Below are 24,865 nucleotides of genomic sequence, written 5' to 3'. Positions count from 1 at the left end.
CACACAGATATACGCACGCACTACTAGCGCAAAATGAGACGCCGTCAGAGGTTTTTGAAGCTACGCGCGGTCGCCCCCCATCAGTGAACATTCCACGGTCCGTCCGCATTGGCTTCTGACATATCCTCCCGTTCTTCGACGATCGGCATCGTAAAATCAACTGCTGCAAGACGCTACACCGTTTACCTTTTTTTTTATTTAAAAAAAAAACGAACGAACGAAAAATTCTTGTTCTGTGCGCAGAGCTCGTAAAGTAACTCGTCGTCGACTCCTCCTTTGAAAATTCGATGACGAGCTTGTATCTCAACGGCATTTCGAAAATCGCTGGTACAGATGCGTACAACAGGATTTTTTTTTCTCGACGACGACATTTTGGACTCGCCCCGGAATGTCGACGGTGATCCAGACGAGTCCGGTGCGGAACTTTTTTTGGTGGAATATATGGGGTATATAGGAGGAAATAAAAGAGAAAAAAATGGACTCAAAACGTTCCTCTTTTTATAAAAGAAAAAACAAACAAAGGAGAACGGGGGGAATGATCTAAGATTTATCAACAACGAATCCGTTGCTCTCGACAGCGGGGATTTGCCATTGACCTTTTCATTGATAATCACTATTAAATGATGTGTCCAAACTAATCAGGATTTACTTATGAATATACACGAAACGTATGAAACGATACGTCTGAATGGCTCTTTTGAGCCTGTTACAAAGTGGCGCTGGAAATCCATGGCTGACATTGAGAGAACGATCTAATAACTATTTCCGATTTATGTAGTTACTTGGTTAGACATAATTTGCGCACTAAGAATGCGGATAAGAATGTAGGTGAAAACTACAGCTGATGAACCAGCAATTGCGAAATGGGTTCCAAGTCGTTGAGGTTAGCTCATCAAATGTCACATTCTGGTAACACAAAAATCATTAAGAATTAAAATTTTTGTGCGCAACTACCCGCATAAATTGGAATTTTTAAACTTTCAGTGCGGGTAGATTTTGGTAGAGATATAAAATGAGCATATGCGCCACTAAATTGATTTAATTCCTTCATGTAAAAATTTTTAGGAATAAATAAATAAAAAGTAGGATTTTTAGCGTGTTCTCGTGACAAACATTGCGAAGAAAGCATATACATCCAGTCGCTCACAAATCTCAAGCTGATGTTGATAGGACCTATCAAGTCATGTCTCTTCTTTTTTTTCCCCTTTTACTTTCAACGTTCAAACCTTCTTTCGTCCGTCGTTTTACCTTCTTTTTCCGCTGGATGAGCCAATTGCGTTTTCTTGACGTCTCTAATTGACAAAATGCTGTGTTGGCTCGAATCCACCGGAAAGTCAAGTCCCTGTTTTTTCACAGACTCGCTAATTTCCAGTCAAAACGTCTAGACTTTAGTCCCGAGACAATTGTTGCTAGCCGCACTGCAGTCAAATATCTATGTATATATATTCTATGTTCGTACTGTGCTGGAAGATGGTCTCTCGACCTTTTCAACAGATTCATTTTTATCCATATTTTTACTGGACCGGGTCCCGCACATATTCGCACTCGTCAACCACACTTCCTAAATGTAAAAAAAAATCCAAGGCGAAAATGTGTTTTTCTTTTTTTTAAACTGGTTGTAAATCCGCCGCATATATAATCTAAATGGATAGTGGGTCCGTGGTGCAATAACATTCGTGACAGAAGAATATTTTCTACATGATGTACCAACTCTACGAACATAAAAGTGAGAAATGATGAGTGGGTATAAATGTTTAATGATCAAATGCTGGTTGCAAGTTGACGTTGATAGCGAGTCTATGACCGCAAGTGAAATCACTGGAACAACCATCTAAATAACTTTTTCACCGAGTCATACGTACGCACCATCCATATAACCTTGGATTTTTTTTTATAACAAAAAGAAAACGTTTACTAGTAATATACATAACTTTGTTCTGTGCGTAACCCGCTTTTTGTTAGATAGTTAACGGGATATATTTAAAAGGTAACTGGAGGTTCGCTTCGAAATCACACTTCTTCGTTTTCTTTCAGCTTCTCATATTCTCATAGAAATAAACATAGACCTACTGATGGTCTAAGTCTTACTAGTCAGAAAGATTTCGTTCCTTTAAAAATGTAAATTCCATTTTTAACTTACTAAGGCTAGATTCTTTTATTACTTATTACTATCTCTTATTTCTATTGATTATTTTTTAGATTCTTCAATGGGACGGAGAAAAATTAGTTGTGGTTAATCACGCAAGGATTTTCCTCGAAGAGGTTTCCAACTTTCCAAGAATTTCTGTGTCGTCGAGAGTCTAGATGCATGTTTCCAACCGAAAATTCGTTTCACAACTTTCAGCTGCTTCGCCTCGTAACGGCCCTAATGTAATCGATGGTCAACTGACGACGTTATCAAAATAGGATAAATGATGCGATATGGGACATTTGATTTGCGCTAAATCTAACCGTTTGTTCTCTGAATCGATACCAGATTTCATCACTTACTTCCGGCAGACCGAAAGAAGAACGAGGGTGGGTTGTCGAGCGTTAGATGGCAGTAGCTCCAAGTTACATTGGCGAGTAGTGACGTACATTCCAAGTTTATTGCCGTATTGCGTGTAACGCACTATTCCTGTAGTGATCCTAACGTCAGCAAAAACCGGCAAAAACAGTTAACGTTTTAACAGAGCCATTAAAGGGGAGGTCGCTCAGTTCCATAAGAAAATTTAACCTGGGGCCGCGAGGCGGTTTTTCCGAGCTCCCGTCTATTCCCACAACACAGATTTCACCAGTGAACTGATACTGATCCGATTCCGTGTCGTTCAAAAACGGATTTTTTGATGGGCGTAGAACGGATTGGTTTACGTTCTCTTATGCTAGAGTCGCATGAAGGCAATAACGTTTTGCTACCCTCTAGCGCCTCTAGCTGATTCATTATCGGATTGGTTTCAGTTAACCGATTGTTCCGTCAAAGCAGCCAAAGGCTCTTTTCTTGCTCGTAATTTGCTATTTGTTTTGTAACACGGGTTGCATGCTCATGCAATCTCAGTTGATATTTTATTATTAATCTATGCATTTTAACGATGAAGTGTTATTAGTTTATTACAGAAAAGTGAAAGGTTTAGCCTAGTTATAAGTTGCTGTATACTCATTTACTCAAACTAACATTTAACCTGAATTACTGCATTTCCATTTTCTTTCAAAGGTGCTGAAAAAAAGGGAGAACCAATAAAGGAGTTGTTTTGGTGTCTTGAAAGGAATCAAAATCTTGAGGAGGGTCATCAAAGAGGCTGACAACGAGTGAAATTGGAATGCAAGCAATCTGCACCAATTTCAGAATGAATCAGGCAGACAACTCTTAACGAGAAACTGATGAGAACCCTAGAAGGATTTTTAAATGTGTCCACTGGCCAGTAAGTAACCAATAAGTTTACCAGTAATAACACTTTGTTGAAAACATTATATTTTTTTCTGGGATGCCATGAAAAAGCTACATCTGTTCAACATGCATCCTGACTGATATCGGCCACCCATGTAGGACCACCCAAAACTGTCAAGAAGCTCTTTTTTCTGCTGAATAGAAATGATAAAGGTTCCGTTCGCATAGGTTTTCGTGATGGTTTCGTGCTTTGTTGAGAGAATTATTAGTGGTCTCGTGATATAAGATTTTGGATTCAAGTTCAAGCCTTGGAGTTGTGTAAGATTTTTCTTGAGAGATTTCAACCCTTTGTTCTTCCCAACTATTGTTTTTAAAGAAAAAATTAATTTGACGATGGAAGTTAATCAAACAGAAAAAAATATAAATTGAATTGGGGGATTAATTGTTTGTTTAATCGGATTTGGGATTTGGACACTGCGCCACAAGACTAACGTGTATTCTAATCTAGCGTTAAACCGCGGAGCCACTGATGATTGCTTTATAATGAAGTCTGCGGTAAGAGACACAGTCTCCCATTCGACTGTCCCAATTAGCATCATAGCACTTTATGGCAGCAAAACTGCAACTATTTTATCGAAAATGTTATCTGTTTTTGCTGTTCTTTGCATTTTTTAAACGGAATGCTAAGTATTTTATCAAGATTTACAGGATTAACGAAAAAGTTGAGACTTGAAATAATAATTCCAATAAACAAATTGGGGGCTATATTTGGGAATTGGGAAATCCCAATATATATAAGAAAATTGAACTGGCAGAACCTGAAAATTCATCAGAGATTTTACAGAAAACAGCAGACAAAATTTTTTATTTACTTTGACGGGGAAATTTAATTTTCCGAAACGTCAACCTCAAAGTCAAGTTTTATTAGGCTTACGTCGAAAGTCACCGAATCGTCAAATTTGTGAAAAAACTACTTAAGTCATGACTTCCCTACTAGCACACGTCATCCATAGGACGTCCAGAGAACGTGCGGCCATCCAAACTAAGAAACTAGATCCATCCGTTATTAGGCTGCTGCGGACATCCTTGACAGTCGATTTTGATCCTCTGTTTTTGGGGTCCTAGTTGAAATATCCATCGGATGGTGAGACGACATTTTGAGGTCCAAAACAATGAAAAATGATGTCCGGCTTGGATATCCAACCCAAACGAAGCGGACGACTTTGAAACAACTTATGAATGTAGGGGAGACTGGAGTAAGCCGGGACGGTTTTCGTTTTCCCCCATATCTCCCAATATAATCACCCTTTTTTATTTTTTTTTACATTTTTATATATTTAACATGTAGAGGTACCCCCCATATTTTTTATTTAATTTTAGAGTAAACCGTTTACCCGTAGGAAACGGCTAAAGTTTTCAAAAATTTGTGGGAGGTGCCTATTTGGGGGGGGGGGGTAAATGAGGACACTAGGGTGGGTGGGGTGGGACATTTGATTTATAAGCCTTAAAATTTGTAAAAAATTAAAAAAAAAATTGAAATCGTGTTTCCCTATATCAATTCTATATGTCTGTAAAAAAAATTGATGAATTATCGTGTAAATTGAGATTTACATTTTATGAAAAAAAAATAGCTTAGCTACGTCCGATTTGAGGGCGGAGCTCCCTGCCTATCTCAACTGCAGTAAAATTTTCTGTCCCAAATTCCCGATATCTCTTTTTTTTTAAATGTCCATATTTCCTAAAATAAAGGGCCTAAAATTCCAATTTTTTTCTTAAACGATTAAGAAATGAACAAAGTTTCTTCCCATATAAATATATTATGTATTTTTTTGTATTTTTTCCGTAATACCTTTTATGGCGGCGAAAAATTTTTACATCAAAAAGCCGTTTTTTTAATTTTGTCAATAACTCCCACAGTTATTGACAAAATCACACCAAACTTCAACCCCGATTAGATAACATGTTTTTACATGTTGCACTAAAAAAATTTCAAATTAATTGATATTTTCGATTTTCCCCCTCACTGTCCGGCTGTCCCACTTGACCCGGTGTCCCGGCATACTCCAGTCTCCCCTACGTTTACTAGAAGGGTTTAGTCAAAAAATAAACTTAAGTGAAACATCGACGTTCGTTTCACTATGACTGTTTGTGACAGATACAAATACGACAGTACTGCTGCGGTAGTTCTATTCTTATTGAATGTTAGAGTGGGATCTACCAAGTTTAACGTTTTACTGAATGTTCTTTTTTAGTATGTGATTGCTAGGAGGACTTCAAAAGTCGAGGAATTCTTATCAAACCTTTGCTCCTCCATGTAATCAAGGAAACCTATTATTGAAGATGTCAATTGGGTTTACGAAGATGATTGCATTTTTCAAAGAGAAGTTACCTTTGTACCCGACCTTTATCAGATCTTTGATGAACTTCTCGACAATGCAAACGATATCAAAATCAAAGACAACAGCATGGATACCATTCGAGTAGACATTGATCTGTAAGCTTAACTATTAGTTGATGCGTTGTCAGTTTTTCTATATATTGTGGTTTCTTCTTCTTACAGGAAATCGAACATCATTAAGATATTCTATAATGGGGAAAGCATTCCGGCTGTAGAACACGAAGAAGCGAAGATGTATGTCCCGTCTCTTATTTTTTGCTCATTACATCCTTCCTTTAACATCTGCGACGAAGAAGAAAAAATCACTGGTTATCGCGCGGAACTGTTTTGGTGCAAAAATCGCTTCATACTTCCTTTGTATTGGAAATAACATCCAAAGAACAGGGCAAACGATTCAAGCAGCAGGAATGGCGAACGAACATGACAAAAGATAACATTCCCGAGATTCGTACCTATTCTGGATCCAGTTTTACTGAAATCAACTTCTCCCTCGATTTGGAAAAGTGGCTCTTCCCTACCAAGACAGGTTTTCTGATATCGAAAAACGATTAATACAGGGTTGTAGATCTTTTTACGCTGATCATTTTTAATATAGGGTTTAGGGTGTGCAAATGAGCGGAAGTGCCCGTAAAACGCGTTCAAAGTTTTGAGTTTTACGGAGCTAAATAACGCGCCGCCCAAGCCGGCCAGAAAGGGGGGTCGAGCGGGGGGTGGCGCCTACCCATGGGAGAGGGGACAGTGAAGGGGGGTATACCTGGGCCATACTATAACAGCCCATGTTTCTCCCCCTTCATTTGGACTTGTCTCACCATCTCCAAGGAACCCATGACATCATGATCACAGGTTAAGATTGGGCCATTTGATTCCTTTGTTTCATCATGCATCTTCCATTCCATCAATCTGTTCCTATGGCATTGTTGGAGTCTTGCCCGAGGCCGGCCGAAGTCCAAAACGTTGTCAAAATGCTGGGGAACGAGCAGGGGGAAAACAAAATTCGTCTTCAATTGAGTCGAAGCATGTCAGAGCAAACAACCGAAGACACTTTTCTTCCATTGTCTATTAAAAATTATTGAAAATGGCAGACGTGGATCCCAAAACGCTGCTCTAATGGCTATCGATAAGCCTCAGCCAGGAGGACTGCCGAAAGCTGGCGGCGTTGGAGCAACACACCCGCGGGGGGGCTTCTTGTCATAGCCGCTGCAACTTTTGTTCGAATAAGCCCCCAGCACCCGCTGCGGGTTGATTACTAAAACTGAAATTGGCGATTCGGAAGGGGGGGACGGGGGTCTATAAAAACATGAAAAACTTACAGAAAAATCGGTCCCGCCTTTAAAAAACTAATATAAACTTGAAGTACAGTACCCACCAAACTATTAGTTACACCCCCCCCTTTTTTCAGTGCATTCTTATGGCACTACGTGTCTTAGAAAAAGTGCAAATACTACCCGAACAGCTTGGGCTAGATTTTGTTTCTTTTATTTCTGAGTAGATCTATTAATGATCTACATTTTTTACACACACAAAATTGTTGTAGGATTAACCCCCATGGCGCTACGGTACCGTTCACTTTATTAGGTACACCCCGTTTCCCTCATATGCGCCGTGTTAAATACGGCATTTTCAAAAATATACAAAAAATACTAAAAATCAAGCTAAAATCTTTTTCTTGGTGCCAAAAGATGCAGAATTCTTCACTCTTTACGAATATACAGAATGATTTACAATAAAATCAACTCAGAGAACCCTTCCCTATACCCTAAAGTTTTCCACTTCAAAATTTGTACTTTTTACAACAAACTTGCACTTTCGCCAGCAGAGGGCGCCAAATTTCGCTAAATTTTGAAGTATAATACGAACATAAGAATGCACTGAAAAAAGGGGGGTGTACCTAATAGTTTGGTGGGTACTGTAGTTTAGGGTACAAATGGAAGAGATTTTAAAACTTTACCAAAACTGGTTAAAACTCGTTACCCCATAAGTGCCATGTTAGAACGCGCAAAGAAATTTTCGACGGCTCACCGATTTTTCAATAGATTTAAATTTTTTTTTTCAATACTAAATTACATTGAAATTAAACAAAAATTGAAAAGGGAGGAAAGGAAAGAGTGAAAAAAAGAGGCTACCAGACATTTCTTTTCTCCCTTTTCTTCCCTCGGGCCGATTCTTTGAAGATTTCTCCGAAAAGCCCTGAGAGCAACCACATGGGGCGAGCCAAATAAAAAGCGACTGTTCACGGCACCCCTTCACACTGCGTCGCGCCGCTAAGGGGTCGGCTTGACCCATACCTTTAGATACTAATAAGGTCTATAGTGCAATTTTAGATGTTCGAGTTGCAAGGGCATTCGAGTTTAATATAACGTTTTGAGTTGGTTCAGGTGATATTTTGTCGAATTTGAAAGTCACTTGGAAATTTTGTTTTCAATTAACTCAAATTGTTAACAATTAACAAAATCGATGACGAGTCATTCCGCTGGGATTGAATTTTTTCGTCGCAAAAAAATTAGATTTGCTTCATTTTTTTATCGCGTGTTCTTCATGCCACAAATTTCAAAACATTTGAAAACATTTTCTCTCATGTAAAATGTATACCTACCTACGTGCATGATCGTTTTCCCCAGCAGACTATAAAAATTAATATTACGGTTTTTTACTTGTTATGATTAAACTCCGTCATAGCTTCTTACGCTGTAATATCAATTTACACAGAAATAATTTTTTTCTGGATCCAAAAATTCCAAATTGATCAGAAGAATTTTTTTGCAGCATTCAATTTGATCCATGATCCCAAAGTTGAATTTGAAAACTAGCCACTGACGGTACTCGAGCCCTTTGAAAATTTGAACAGCCTTTTAAAAAATGTACGCATTTCCTGGCAGGCATTTCCTTCGCCCACCGAGGGTAAGTCAACTTTTCTGCGGAAGAAAGTTTGGCAGCGTTGAGCTGGCGCGCCATTAAGAATTTATATGAATTTTAGCCCATAAGGGAATGCCGCATACGGCATATTGACAAGAAAAAAGAAAACGGAAAACAACTTTGTTAATAAGATAAATGAGCTGTAATTAATTTGTATTCTTCCAACAGTGTCAAGAATTTGGGACAACTTCCCGACAGAACAACGGCAAATCTATTAATAATGCTTCAGCAACATCGCAAACCATACTTAATGGCGTCTTTTCACGTATAAATAGTTGCGCCAGATTTTACTTATAATGTCTTGTCAGCCTTCTCTACTCGAAAACATCCGGATCACTTGTTGATCAACTCGTTCGGGAGGAAAGTCCCCGGACCTAGGCCAGAAAGTGGCAAGTGGTGAGATTGACACCCTGACTCTAGCGGATATTAACGGCCAAGAAGAACCTTGTGTTCCAGCTCATCTGCGAGTCAGGCGATAGTCACAGCACAGTCAATAGAAGGAGCTGATGTAATCAGCCAACTCAACGGGGCTCATTCGACAAGAACATTTATTTTTGTTTTGTTTTTTAGAATTTATATTAAATTTGCATAAAATCAAAGCTGAAACTTTATCATCAAAGAAGCGCTACTGGGAACAGTATTAGCAAAATTTGCAAGTTATCTTATTATATTTTCTGTAGTTTTATGGTGTTGGACAAACAGCTATTTTTCAGTACTACAAATTCTGGTTCAAAGAAGGGGAAAGAGATCATACAGTAAAGCTGCCAGGTTGAAGTAGTAAAAATAAATCATTGGGATAATTGAAAATCTGATTCAATCTGCATATTCCCCCTTGATATTGAATTTTCTTCTTTGCTATAAAATTCGGTGCGATTTAACGTGCGTTAGATGGTACTACCCCGAAGAAAGGTTTAGGCTAGGCGCTAGGGTAAACAAAAATACTAGAAGTGAAAATGAGGTTCGTTCCTCTTCGCCGTTCCTCTTCTACGGATCTCTACTAAATCGACTGCGCTACAACAGATTCTTTACCAATAGATTCGCCATTCAAAATTTACGCAAACTAGTCGACAGCTGTCAAGTCAAGACTCGTAGTTTATTTCGAATAGTAGGTTGAATAACAATTCCAGCATATATTCATCCCCCCCCTTTTTAAATTATACCAAAGAAAAATTTTGCCTTTATATTCCACCGGCAGGCCGGACAGCGGACAATAGTCTAAATGCGTTTCCGAGGACGTGACAAATTTCCCCGAAAGATTCGCAGAATTGCTAAAGACACGTTCCACTGTGCCCGCATAATTCAGCAGAATTTGAATGCGCACTCTCCTTAACTGAACACGTCCAGAGAGTCCTCGACTAGGAATGATTTAACATCAAAATGATCTGAGAGAGAGAGTAGGTAAATATTATCCGCACCATCCGTGAACGCGGACGACGCATGTGCAACAGCTGGAAACTCCGGCGTCCGAAATATACGCTTTTCATACGGCGCGACCAAACTTAATAATGAGACAATGTCTTGGTGCAATAGCCGTCTACGTCTCGTCTGGCTAACCACAAAACACTGTACATCGAACACAAATGCTGTCGTCGTCTGGCTCGAATATAATGGAGGCGCAGCCTAGCGAGAGACTTTTGGGGATAACGAGAATACGCCACTAACCAAAGAACAATCTAACCACCCAGAGTGACGGCTACAAATGCTATCAGCAGTATACAGCCTTCGTTTCGATCATATCCACAACAAGCTTTTCCTTTCCCGCATCTAAGACCATCCAATTAGCCGGAGTGGCTGATTAAGAACGAAACCAAGAACGAAACGTACGGCGCAAGAAAGAGCGCAAAAGTAGCCAAGAATTGTCGGAGAGGCAAAAAGAACCCAAGCCAATAAAGCTCTGAAAACTGAAAGTTACTTTATAAAAAGAATTCATTCCGATGTTCCTAGACTCGCGGAGATGCGCCATGAAAGAAACTGACTCGGCTCGTCCCACGACTGCAATGAAGAAAATTTAATTACGGACATCTCGAATGGATATACAAAAGATGTTTCCGTGCTATTTATAGGAAGTCAATATCACGCAGTTTCCCTTCCGGCTCCAACATTAACGTCAACTTCAAACACGCACACCTTCACTATGGTTGCGTATGCACGGAATAATCAAACAGTATCTTAGGAAACAACGTTATTTAAAAAAAAAAAAATGCGTTTCCTCGATTTATTCCAATTATAAAAATTATTTATCTTTACGACCGTCTCCCGAAGGATCAGCTTTCGTCGAGTATTTAGGTCGCCCACCGAATAATGGATCAATACAAGACGAGGCGACTGGTTTCGACCCGAGTGTGACAATTGAAAGTGAGGAGATCAAAAGATAAAATTAAAATCCCTTCCCCTTTTCTCAAAGTAAGCCTTTTGGTTCATAGAAGAAACGGTACCATAAAAAAGGGATGTGTACAGCCTAGCGAAAATCCTGCGCGAATGTTCCTTTATGCACCAGTTTTCGTGGGCCTTTGTGAATGTCACACAATGGAGTATTAGACTAAAAATCGGTGCTCCGGGCAAATACGTATAGCAGGTATATTCAAAATAATATTTAAATTGGATCTCCCGTCGTCTTCTCGTGTAACTGGATTCGATTTTATATTGGCATAGTCTATAGCTCGTGGACAACTGACCGTTTTGCCAGAAGGAGAAGGAAAATAGTTTCACATTTGCGACTTCCGACTTGAGTAATAACATGAAATAAGAAATGGATTGAATGCGAAAAGTTGAAGTCCAAGTAAATTGAACTGACATCGGAATCCAATGGTGTCGCATTGCAATGGTGCGGTATAACTCTGAAGTCTGAACGAAGTTAACAAGTAACCTAATCGCTCGGGTTTCCAACTTCTGAGACCTTCATGTAAAACTTACAATCCGATCGCGAAAGGAGAAGCCTAAAATTTCCTCCGTTGCGTAACTTAATATGTATTCCGTGGGTTCAGTTTCCTTGTTATGATAAAGGATCGCTGATTCCCGAGTCTTAAGATCAAATCCCATCATGTATGTATATATAAACATGAATATTTACAACTTCGAATGATGAACGTATTGAAATCCTTCGATCCAGGCAATTAACCTTCATACATTTGAAATGACTTCGGTCATACTAGAAATAATAATAGCACAATCTAATGGAAGAAGTTAAGTGTGTGAATCAGCATGAACTACAACTTTATATCTCACTATTTGCCAACTCACTCTCGTTATCTGAGTGCCTACAAGGAAGTCCGTTATGCAACCGTCAACCTCTTTAATGTCATTCTCAGATTCCAAACTTTCGCTCTATTTTCCGATGATGACAAGTACATTACTGCATCCGCCTTTCAAACTTTATGCGCCCCTCAAATCCTCCTTTTTTTAACACCCTAGACTCCGAGAAACGCGAGAAACACTCCTACATTACTTACCGGTGCGTTCAATAACCTAGCAAATATTTCCATACTCGGAATCTTTTTCATAAAGCTAAAGTTTGTCTATGCATATTACAGGGCAAGTACAACAAAAACTGTTTCGTCCTTTCATTACCGGTTTTTTTGTTTGTTTTTGCTGTCGAGAATCTTAAAAATAGACGCAAAAAAGGGGTACGCCAACAATGCGAAATGTGGGAGTTGAGAGAGCCAGTTATTTGGTCGTCAACTCCTCTTTATCTACCGTTATTACGTCTCTACTCTTTTTTCCTTTTTTTTTGTCTTCTGCGTCTCATAAAATATTTCTCGTTCCACCCGAGGTGATGCCAGCCAAGGGAGAAAATGCATATATAGAGGTCTAGAACAGCACCGGTCCTGTCCGAACTCAAAGAGTGTTGCTGCTGTGACGCGCATGTCCGTTGCGAGTGAATTCAACAAGAGGAAGGCGCAAAAGAGCCGAGGGACTTGTGCCAGCGCCCACGAGAAACACAGCAAACGGATGCGAGCCATCCGGACCGACTCTACTCGCACTCCCCGATTCTTGCTTCCGCATTACTGTGTACACGTAACTGTTTACGCGGAGCGCGATTAAATGTAACGGTGATACACGGCGAAACGTCGTCAGTTTGACCATCCAATCGTGAACGGAAGGCCGTCGGCTTTTCTTGTTTTCGTCGGTCGCGCGAGCAACAAGACGTGAAAAGCTGACACCACACCACATCTGCGACACCGAAAAGTCAGAGAAGCGAAGAAAAAGCCTTACCTCATTTGATTCGCAGTTGATTTCTCCCTCTTTTCGGGTTTGAAAATCGAGTTTTCCCGCGCCACAATCATGTACGGCATGCTACTAGAATCGGTACAACATTTTATTCAGGTGAGAAACAAGTTGCCTTATTGAATTCTCATGTGTCTGGTAGAAAAGAAAATAAAGAAAAGAAAACCCCCAAATCCACTCGGCATATCGGCGCGCACTTCAAATTGGTTTCAAATAGTATTTGGTTATTTCCGTGTAAAGCATCTAACTTGCTGGCAGAGAAGAATGAGAAAAAATCCACATGGCCGCTTGAGCCTCGTTCCAAGTTGAAGTGGTCCATATAACATTCAAAAATTCCGTCGCCTTTTGCGGCCTTCCGCGCCCTTCCGGCGTGTTGGAAAAATTTATCCCCTTCAAAACGTATTTGCCTGTCTCGCCTGTTTCTGAAACGCAGCTGGACGTGAAAGACGTTCGCGTTGGCTTTAATCAATTCCAAGTAGCTTCTCCGAGACGCTCACAAGTGGTAGCACAATAACAGCAACGGTTTCTCGTCCATTCTTTGTTGTCCGTCAGACTCGCTATCAGACCAAGAGACGATTGTTAGACGAAGGTACGCGGCCCGGCAAGAATGTTGACGTCTGCTGGCGACGACGTCAGCACGGCGGTTACAAGACAACTTTTTTTTTTTACATTTTACTAAGAGATTCATTCACGCTGTATTCATCCGCACGTGGTTTATCTCGAATGACAACCGTCCGCTCGATAAAGCTTCCCGGGGTAATCGTGTTTATCGGACTGTATGAATTCGCAGCAGATTCAGTTAGACATAGGTAAATGCATTTACGTAGTATATATGTCGTTTTTTTTTTGGTTGCCCTGGGGAACGAATCAAGTTCCCTTTCACTCTGGACGATTCTGTGTATGTCCTCCACAATGGATCCAAGTCGACAGAAAAACTTGGCAGCCCACAAGTTTCTCGTTGTTATGTGTCTCACTCATATTGGTGCCTCATGTTTATTTATTCTATTTCGCCATTTTTTTTTTTTTTTTTTTGCTATGTGAGATTTGGACATGGTCAGCTCTTATTCAGGTTTCGATCTTTGTATTCTTATTTTTTTTAATACGGATATATCACAGCCTGGAAATATGGGATCACCGTGTATAGCTTTTGTGATGACGTCAGACATTGGCAAGAGTCTGATTCCATTTTAGGGTAGTGCAAATAAAAAAAAAATATGTTTTCCGTTATTATTATTGCGGACGGACAGTAGCAGAATACCAAATTTATAGAAGCAAAGAGCAGGAATCGCGAGCCGTGAAGAATACATATTACTGGATAGAACATTAGTCATGTATAAGTCGACCACTAAGGGATCGGAGCCAAAAGGTCGCTGCTGTCCAGGACTTTAAGAGAAATCCGATTAAAGAAACTGTAATAAGCATTAAAGTTCAAGAATATTTAGAAAGAGGATTTGATGAGGACCTGTGCATAAATCATGTGGAGTGGACAGATCGTGATTCGGGACATGTTTCCGAGTTTACACATTTCCCCCCATAGTTCTTATTGGTTACGCTGTGTGCTCTTAGGCAAAGACTGTGGGATTAGCGTCATTATTCCTCGCAGATGAAATCTTTTCCCTTTTGTTGCGTACATAAGAATAAAGGTCGTCTTGGAACCTTTATTCACGCTCACGCTCAGGGACCGTTTAGTCACGCTGCAAAGATTCGCGCATTCACTAACTGCGTATAAGCACTTATGAGTTCCGCGAACGGTGTATTTTAATTAGCATTATTACCATCGGTTTCGCCTCATTCACAAACAACCAAACGCTTTTAACAAGAGGAAACAAAACAAACAAACCAATAAAAGATTTAAAAAAACAACAGAAGGAAAACAAACTAACCAGCAAACGCAGAGGAAACATAGTCTGAAAGGGTTTTCTTGTTTAAAACACAAAATCTCGTCGAAGTAGACGGCGATCTAATCGATATACAGCGGCGCCTGTTCTTTGCTTCGTTCACAACAGCAGTTATATGTTCGCAATATTGCAACGTTCTCGTCACGATTTTTTTGCACTCGATTTTTCTCTTTCCCGTTTCACTTGATTGAATGTCCAAGGGAAGGATGACACTTTCAGTACAGATTAGATCCAACAATTGAGCTGTATAGACGGGCATGGGATCTATTTTTCCCAGTTTCAGAAATAGATCAGCTCAAACGGGTATACACTACTGTGCATACAGCCTCCTCGCATCAAATTCGAACGCAGCAGATTTCCGTTCTCAAAAAGCACCCAATCTATATGTAGGCCTACTGCAAGTTTGATGACACAAGAGACGAGTTATAGGTTATATCTAAAAACCAACTTTTGTAAATGCCACATTTTTTATGTAACTTCTTTCTCTCTTTCAAAAAGGAACTAAAAGGTTAATTCTTGTTTTCTTGTTACCCTTTTTTTCTATGATGGGATTGCGTTAGACTTTCGTGTAGGAAGAGGCTGGAGCTGGACATCCGTGTGCACACTGTAAGGCGTTTGGAGAATTAGATAGAATATTCCATCATGAGAGTGGATAAGAAAGAATTTTCTTTTCAGCTGTTATGACGTCAAAAGAGCCGTCGGAGAAAAAATTAATAAAATAAGAAAACGGGAAAAAGAATATATATACCATATGAATCTCAGCAGTTGACTATGTATATATACCGTCGTTTGGTGCTGAGACGTGTGAGACCTGCGAAGTACAACTCGTTGGCGGAAACTTGTGACGGCGCGAAGCATATGACGGGAACAGCGTCCCACCGGAATGGCTGTTTGATGTCCTGGTGACTGAAAAACAAAATAAGCGAGCCCATCATCTACACCATATATATGCAAAGTTCCTTCCCCAAAATCCTCTGTTATACGGGTTCCGTTTCGTTTATTCCTTCGCTCATTGATGGATTGTCGATTCAAACGCTTGATAGTCCATGAAAAATAGAGCAGCTGCGTCCCCACCGTCTTGACTATAGTTTATAAGTAACGAGATTGGGTAGGTACTGGGGTACTGGTTTCGTTGGAATTCTTTTTTTTTTTAAATCATATTGAAAGAAAAGACATGGCTTCTGTGTCACGGCAAACGTCGGACTGAAAATTGAATTATGTGTGAAGCGAAATGCCATGTACCCAGAAAACATCTTCAGCCCAAAGGCGCTTAGAAAACGTGTCACGTTTGCATGCGGATGAGAGGAACCAACCCAAAATAAGCCAAAGGATGAAATGAACAACGAAAACGTGACGCATTTTCTTAAAACAAAAAACAAAAAATAATGCGTGTTGTCTGCAAATTGAATTGCGTCTGTTCTTCAAATGCAAATGCCTTCGCAGTCTCATACAGTTCTGCAATTTTTTCTTTCGCAAAGCGGACGGAATGAATTGCTCCGCCGTTTGAATCAACATTGCACTTAATTGCATCCGAATAGTTTCGCCTGTTTCTCCCATTTTCTCCGTCTTATCTTCACTCAATAAGCGCACACAATTACCGTTTAGATGTGCCGTTGGCGCTCGACGGGCGGTATATATGAGCGGAAGAAGAAGACAGACTGCTGCCGTCCACTTGATTGACAGCCTCATAGATTGCTAACTCGTCTAAACTGGTTTCCTCAAAATAATTTTTCTTCTTTCTTATTGAGCTATACGTTTTTTATACAAGATTTATCAGACATATGTGTTAGTCAGGTATAACAACGCCTTGAAAGCTGACAATATTGCTATATTTAATGAGACGATTCCGCACGACTCTTCAGCGGCAATCAATAACGAAAGGAATTCTTTCTACTGTTTATTCTTTTTTGGGATTATTGTTTTTTTCACTCTTGATAGTTGCTTAAACTATTTTCGGTTTATTTCGACTGCTGTGGTCCGTCCCCGTCCGTCCATGGGAATCGGAAGACCGCCAGATGCGTTGATGGGATAGTCGATAAATCGATCACGTCATTTGGCTTCAGACTTTGCTCGAGGATTCCATTTGCGTCCATCCTAATAAATATGGAAGGAGATCACAATCGCGTTCAGTAACGTGTCGTATATTTCCGCGTCGTCGTCAAACCCATTCCCGTCTAGGTGATAAAACTTAAACTTAAAGGATATTTTCGTCTATATGGTCACGGTCTTGAGTTCTTTCTCTCTCCAATCTCGAAGGCACTTTTGCTCGTAGTCGTTGAGCGCATAAATGATCCTGCCTTTTCTTTCTTTTCTTTTTTTTTCTTTTTTTCTGTAGCTCGAGTACGGCGAAGAGACATGGCTGGCCATCTTGGAGAGTGTCGGCTACCGGAACACTGTCTTCCGTACTCACCACATCTACCCGGATGAACTGATCATGAAACTGGCCGACGCTGCCGTCACGCTCGTCGCCAACGGTTCAACGCGGCAGGACTTTCTGCGCTTTTTCGGTCGCTGTTTCGTCCGCTACTTCAGCCACTACGGCTATGAGAAATTTATTAAAGTAAGACTTTCTCTCAGCCAACACTATCCTAACTCCAGCTGCCATTTGTATTGGCCTGAAATTGAAAAAAAAAATACTGAACAGCAGGGATCATTTTGTTTGGCTTACCGTACTTGTTTGCTCTCGAGTATAGCGGTGAATACGTTCAATATTGAATGAGCCTATACGACGGGGAGAAAAGAAGAGCGGGTATGAGGCGAGTTCTTCATGTCAGCTTTCCGCTTTCCACGCTTGCCGAGAAAAGAGGGAGACGACATCAAACGAACTGGGGTGATATGTACCGTATAGTGGGAAATTGCGTCTTGTCGGTGGCCAGCTCTAATAGAATCTTCATTATTGGCAGCCAAGCCCCACGTCATCACTGGTCCATACATCCTTTCCTTTAAGCCGGCGAAATATATAAGACCTTTTCAACCGCTTATTATGATCGTGCCTTTTCTTGAATTCGTCCGCGTGTGAGACAGAAAGTTCAGTAACACGCCGAGTGCTGGGCGTTCTCCGAAAACGGACGGAGTCGACAGCCGAAGTAACAAGGTGCGGTCAGTTGTCGCTCTTGCTTTAATCGTGGATTGCAACTCGATAGACAAATTCAATTTCATTCCGACTCGCTAAAAGATTGAATTCGTCGGTGAATAGGGCACCTGTCAAGGGTTGTGACACTAATGTATCCAGCAATGCCCTTGACAGATATTGATGGTGCACTCTAAAAAAGCTTCTGCTCCAGCCAATGCGAATTGACCGGGCGTGTATGGCGGTGCAGGGGCCGGGCGCGGGGTAACCGACAATATGTCTCGTTTGAGTTACGCGACCGATATCGGCGAATGCTCGCGGGAGCATATATATAGGATCGATGCCAAAACTATCCGGTGAAAAATAACGACGGCGATTTATATTGGATTCACCTTTCTCAAAACAACGTCAAGTAGAAATAACAGGGAAGAGGGGGGAGAGAAAAAGTTGCGCAATTGGACGCGTCTTGCCTCTGCCAGATAACGCTCGATTTCCTCTTGTTTATGTCCTCCGTACGTTGTGTTTGTGTCTCTAAGGTCGGATGAGATTTTTGTAATTTGGTCGTTTCCGATGGCAAACTGTTGTCATGTCGCAACGGAAACATGAATCAAAGTATCGGGACGAGCTATTGTCCCGCGGAGACAGTTTCAAGCCGTTGCCATTTTTCTTTTTACTTTCAGGACATTGGGCCGGGATATTATTTATGGGCATAAAACGCGCTGATGTATAACTTTTCAGCGATTTACGACAGGTCGTGAAAAACCTTAATCCACCAGCCAAAAACCGTTCGTTTAAAAAGCGCTGGAGTATCAAAAATATCGACATTAAAAACATAAAATTGCGCTGACGTCGAACCTATTCCAATTATTCCAGATTGAGCGACTTCACATGGGAAAAGACTATAGAAGTAAATGAAAGCTCTTTGCTATTCTAATCTTATATAGGCTGCTGGGAGGCAGTATAAAAAACCTATTAAGGCTATACGAGAGTCTGCTGTCTAGATATAGAGTACCCATTGACACATCAAGGAAATAAGACGAACTGCCATACCATCGAGAGGGACTTCATCGGGGATCAAAGTCTGTCCAATCTTTTCCTTGACGGTTTGCGTGCGCTCTAAGCAGATAGAGATAGAGCGCGCGCTCTGCTCATCTTGATAGAGTACGTACCGTAGTAGTCCCGAAAGCCAAAAGATTTCCCGGCTTAATATACGACGGCTAGAATAGCTTCTAGCTATATATATAAAGGCAATAACAAGAGAACTCGGCAATAATAAAGCTTCGGTAATATACCTGCCGTCTACGTATTTACTTATGGCGAGACGGGGGATATTTATCAATTGGAGTCTGTTGCTCCCTGTCCGTCTTTAATGACGCTTTTATTGAGGACACCTTTACTGCCGAACTGATCGCCATTGGTCGCAGCAACCTGAGCACTGTCCCCATCAGCGAACTTGTTAATACTGAATAACGACAATGGGTTCGGACGTTAATAGTTGGTTAATAGGTACTTCACGCCATGGCTTGGCACTTAACTGTTCTTTATTTATATTGGCGTCCGTTATTACTGTCCTGCAGAGTGGATGCGTAGAGAACACAATTAACCCGTCGGGATTTATGTCCAATTCGTTGCTCACAATCCTTGGCGAGTAGATTGCTTAGTATCCCCGTAACCCCCTAAGCTTGTTTTCTTTTATTGGCCATAATATGATGAGATCTTGCGAGCGAGCCCTTGTCATTTCATTTCGTTTGCGTCAGCTCGATTTTCTTCTTCTTCTTCTTCTTTCCCGCGTACTTGCCCCGCGTATCGCTATGCTATCGATTCAGATAAGATCTCCTGGTTTGAAGTTGTTATCCGTTGTTCTAACTGTCGACTCTGTGTTACTACCGCGCAGTGACAATGCAGGAAGCCATTCAACTCCTTTTCCGCTGCCGTCCATCTCTAAGTTGTGAGATAGATTTAATTTCCTGCGTCCGTACATACGAAAGCGAAAGATATAAAACAGCATCAGCGAATTGAGGGTACAGTATAGTCACGACTCGCCCGGCGGGACGAGAAAAAAAAACCAATATCGCGAACCGGCCACCCCGTTATGTACCGCCGTGAATATGTAACCCATATGTCTTTCGATTGATCGAATTCATATATCACTTGCGACCGTCCGGTGATTGGGAACACCCGCTCAGCTATGTATAGCAAGATCTCTATCCAGTATATCGATTTGCCCATCAGTATAGTAGATCCTTGAATAACTCGTGCGTGCGTCTGTTCTTGACACTTTCTCAATCGATATTTACCATTGTCAGGAATCTTATTTTTTTTTATCGAGGGGTTTCCTACGGTACCTTCCCTTTTCTTTTAATCCGTGGATATATATTTGATCGTGAAGCCGTGTGCATATATCAAACGCCTTTCGTTTACTCGTACTATACGCAGCAGTCAATGAATAGACGCTAGTAAGTCATGCAAATGGCAGGGGTCATGGCATTTGGATGTTGGTTCGTGACTTGTTTCTATATTTAATCGCTTGACTTGTTTTTGTTGTTTTTTTCTGTGCCCCTCATTAAAACGCAGGTTTGTGGCCGCTACTTCTGTGACTTCCTGACCGGCATCGACAATATCCATTTACAAATGAGATACATGTATCCGAAAATGGTTTCCCCCAGCATGTACATATCGCACGAAGATGCGGAGGGCGTCCTGCTTCACTACCGGACGACACGCAACGGCTTCTGCCCTTACTTAATTGGTAACGGCCAATAATTAGGTCACGCCTTGTCTCTTTGTGGAATATGTCCCAAGATTGATTGACCTCCGTCTGATATCTCTCGTCTCCTCGCATGTGAACGCAATTATTTTTACATTACGCACTCGGTGCCAACCGGGCGATTGATGGGATTGTCGACTCGAAACCCAAAAAATTCCGGCTTACACTCTCCAAGATTGTATATAGTACACATGAATGGTGCATGCCAAAATCCACCCCTAGGGAGCCGGCAACAGTACTATAGGGCGGAATTCCCGTCATTCTTGGAAAGTGTAACTTTAACCGAGTCGACAATTTCTGGAATTGGCGATTGAAATAGTTTCACGATCGAATGTCAGGTCAGCTGCACCAGATAGCGCACGACTTCTACGGGATTCAATTGACGGTGGAGGAACTGACTAAAACGCCTTTCAACAAAGAGGAGGGCTATCAGTTTCGGTTCCGACTCAACTTCGATAACCGCGACTACATGACTGGTCGTTCGGCGTGCAACGGCAGTTTGGAGCTGGGCCGGATAAATATCTCGAGCCGCGGAAGCGCCAGCACAATGGCGTCGGAAAAAGCCCTGGCGTCGCTCTCCTCCAGCATCCTGATGCAGCTCTTTCCCTTCACCTTGGTTTTCCGTCCAGATCTCCAGATTATCGCGGTCGGCCGGCAATTGAAGCAAATGTTTCCAGACAATGCCCTTGTCGGCCAAGCGCTGCCTGATGTCGCCAGAGTACGCCGACCCAAGCTCCTTTTCACATGGGACAACGTAATGAATCGACTTTTCCTTGTCGTATTTGTCTTACCATCGGATTTCTTTTTGGTATTTTTAGTTGTACAGCCTCCAAAAAGTCTTGTGTGAAATGGAGTTGCTGCCAGCGATCCGAACGGCAAAGAAAAACGCGCGCCACTTGGCTGCCTCCAAAGCGGATTCAAATGCGGTGGCCAATAAAGAAGCGAAAGAGGAAAATCGACGTCTTATGCTGCAGGGACAGTTACGCTATCTGTCGGACTGGAACGCAATGATTTTCCTTTGCAATCCTTTGTTAGTCCCGATTTATTCAAATAATAATAACACGGGGAAAAAAAGTTGACTGCTTCCTACTAACCATTTTAAATATTTTTCTATGCGACTGCAGAATAAACAACTTGGAAGACATGGACGGAATGGGTTTGACAATTAACGATCTCAGCCTTCACGGACATGGTAGAGACATGGTGATGGCCGGATGGCAGCACAACTCACGGTCTGTATTCTTCTCTTTGGTACTTTGTATGCTGATCCGCACTGTTAACATAGTCGTCATTAACATGGCACAACCATTTTTCTAGGCTGGAAGATATGTACGAGCGGGCCGAAGAGCGATCGCAACAGCTCCAGCAAACGTACGAACTGCAAGACGAGTGGAAAAAACGCGGAGACAAACTTTTGTACTCCATGATCCCGCAATCGGTGGCCGACACTTTGCGTAGCGGCACCGACCCAGTTGACACGTGTCAAGTAGGTAGAATATGGGATGGTTGATTGAATTAACTTGTTTGTATTTTTTTTTAGAAATAATATTTGATATTTCAAATCTTGACAAAAAAAAAAACAAGAGTGTCAGAGGAATCCTTTGTGTAAGGATTCCGTATAATACATGAGCCCGAATAGGGGGTGTGTGACGTGCCTTTTGTGATATATCTAGGCATTCGAGAGCATCACAGTCTTGTTTGTAGAATTAGCCAACATCGACGAAATCACAGCCACTAATCCGATGGAAGCGGTCAGTTGCATGAACGCAGTTTTCTCGTGCTTTGATAACATTATCGACCAACATAACGTCTACAAGGTGGGTTTATACATATACAGCCTAGCTATAGCCTACTTGAATAACTTAATTACGTCATCCAGACGTCATCTGCTTGTTGGGCGGATTAATTTCTAAAGCTCGTCTGATATGCAGGTGGAGACGGTGGGAAAGGTGTACATGGTCGTTGGCGGAGCGCCAGAAACCAACGAAACCCACGTCAAAGATGTTGCCATGGGTATATTGCTCTTAGAATTATTACACACTTAAGTCCCGATTTCTAATTAAAACTTTGTGGATTCCAGTGGCCCTTAGTTTTCGGGACGAAATCGACACAATGGTGAAAGATACTAAAATGTCTGTTCACATACGAATAGGTATGATTTGATTACTAGCAATTCCTAGCGTGGTTGGTGCTAAATTTATAGTTGTGACAACTTACTTAATTAACTTAATTATCATTTGAATCGCCAAGGTTTCCATACCGGTTCGGCGGTAGCCGGTGTAGTTGGAAAGAAAATGCCTCGTTATTGTTTTTTTGGAGACACAATCAACACTGCTGCACGAATGCAAACCACAAGCTTGGTACAGAATTTTACTAACGCGCTGAAAGATATCGGGCGACATCATATAATAGAAAGAAGAAATATTTAAACAATTGATTATTTTTTTTTAATTACTATTTTCAGCCTGGGAAAATTCACATCTCTCAAAACTCCTTTTGTCGCTTGCACAACTTTAACGGATTTGTATTCGAGATGCGTGGGACGGTATTCGTCAAGGTACAGGGCACGGATACGTATACAAGCTTACGATTCCTGGATGAAAGTTGGTTCTCCGTACTCTTGTTTTCTATTCTCCGATTGGTCCCGCACGTTTGACAGCGCACGACACAAACATGAGAACCGACTTTCAACGACGACTTTACCATACGATTATACTTGACGATACCTTATGCGTATATCCGCCTCTATGGCCGAATAACAGGATAAAAGATATTCATGGTCATATGGCACTCAATGCAACTGTGTCCACATATCGTGCAATAGATTGGCTTTGTTCGCGCACTCGCTTTTAAATCTGGTATTTCACAAACAGATCGTTATTGGTTTATAACAAATCTACAGCTCTACTCTCTAATACTACATATTGCTCGAAAGCCTGCTGCATAAACTTTCTTCCAACTACTGTTATCTTTTTCTTTTATGTCCTAGGGCAAAGGAGATATGAAGACTCACTGGTTGCTGAGATACGAAGCGCCCGATGGGAATTCGACATGAGCTTTCCGAGACTATCCCAGTACGGGTTCCTCCTCAATCATTCGTCCAAACGTCTCTGATGTGTAAACAAAATTAGAAAGATCGATCTCAAAAATTACTGGTCGGCCACACGTAGGCGTATAATTTGTGAACTATCACTGTTTAGCAGGCGCGTAAAACAAATATATATACTTTAATGTTATTGGCCTATGAGTATAGTGTCTAGCCCCAAAAACGAATCAGGAAAAAGAGTCGCCATGAAAAGGCCACGAATAAGTGAAGGACTCAATATTTTAAAATATTTCATGTGTCACAACAAACAAAATTCTTGTAACATAGTTGTTCACTCGTCGCTTTGTGATCACTTCGCTGTCTAAGAACTATGGGATTTGCTATAAAAGTTACATTTGGATGATGATGTTGCTCTTGCAAATATATATAAGAACATTGGCTCTATATGCAGCGCACAATACACAAAATAGTTTCATCCATCTTGACCTTCGTTTCTTGAAAGCTTCTTGGTTGAAGTCGCAACTGACAACAAAAGCTGACTGCAATTAAAAAAGGTCCAAATGCGCAACCAACGAGAGTACAGTATGTCCTCCATATTTGGCGAGTTCATACTGGTTTCTGACACTATACTTTCTACTGAATGAGTCGATCAAAGGTCATTGGAAAGAAAAATAAAACATTGAACTTGACTCGCCCCATTTCTCTTTCCACAATTATTAGTAAATGATTTGGGTCGAGCATTCTCAGTGGACAGTCCAGCACGCACCAACGAGGGATCTTCGTTGAGACAGATACCGTTTGAAAAATTGAACTTCACTCATAACTACCGCTTGTTTTCGAGAATTGTCGATAACACACAGTAAATGGAATGCAACGTAATTTCTACAATTCACCCGGAAAAATACCTCCTGTGCAAACTTAAGAGACTGTTTCACCTTCTGGGGTGGTCTATGGATTGGATGTTGTGTGGTGTTGCTTGTTGCTGTTTTTAAAACGTTAAGCCAACGTCTACCGTCAGAAAAGTAAGACAAATATTTTCTTTTTTCTTTGCTGAGAAGGGAACTGCTCGTGTTACAGACGTCACTTGTATCCTTGTTGGGAAGACGTTCATTCGAGATGAAAAATAGAACGACGAGTATTATAGATCGACATATTTGCTGGGAATTTTTCATAGTGAAAATCAAA

The 24,865-nt window shown here is 41.1% G+C and overlaps 1 protein-coding gene across 6 annotated transcripts; it reads left to right on the top strand.

Annotated features, from left to right (window-relative positions):
* The first annotated feature begins 12,571 nt into the window (after window positions 1–12,571).
* Window positions 12,572–24,159, top strand: LOC124192089 (soluble guanylate cyclase 89Db-like). Of its 6 annotated transcripts, none has more exons than XR_006873575.1 (14): window positions 12,572–12,998; window positions 17,133–17,357; window positions 20,442–20,616; window positions 20,973–21,388; window positions 21,453–21,664; window positions 21,759–21,866; window positions 21,952–22,120; window positions 22,219–22,239; window positions 22,308–22,451; window positions 22,566–22,647; window positions 22,715–22,786; window positions 22,885–22,994; window positions 23,099–23,492; window positions 23,624–23,710. XR_006873575.1 is itself a non-coding variant. In XM_046585244.1 (14 exons), the coding sequence occupies exons 1-14, from the start codon at window positions 12,957–12,959 to the stop codon at window positions 23,309–23,311; spliced, it is 1,887 nt and encodes a 628-aa protein (XP_046441200.1). In that variant the 5' UTR covers window positions 12,573–12,956; the 3' UTR covers window positions 23,312–23,761. The 6 variants fall into 6 exon arrangements, 5 of the variants coding, with proteins under 5 accessions (XP_046441195.1, XP_046441200.1, XP_046441197.1 ...); XM_046585244.1 differs by having other exon boundaries at window positions 12,573–12,998; window positions 23,099–23,191; window positions 23,294–23,761; XM_046585241.1 differs by having other exon boundaries at window positions 12,574–12,998; window positions 23,099–23,191; window positions 23,624–24,159.
* The last annotated feature ends 706 nt before the right edge of the window (window positions 24,160–24,865 follow it).

Source organism: Daphnia pulex, chromosome 4 (assembly GCF_021134715.1).
Source record: "Daphnia pulex isolate KAP4 chromosome 4, ASM2113471v1".
Lineage (NCBI taxonomy): Eukaryota > Metazoa > Arthropoda > Branchiopoda > Diplostraca > Daphniidae > Daphnia > Daphnia pulex.
Note: the sequence above shows the minus strand (reverse complement) of the source record. Positions and strands in the feature narration are given on the sequence as shown.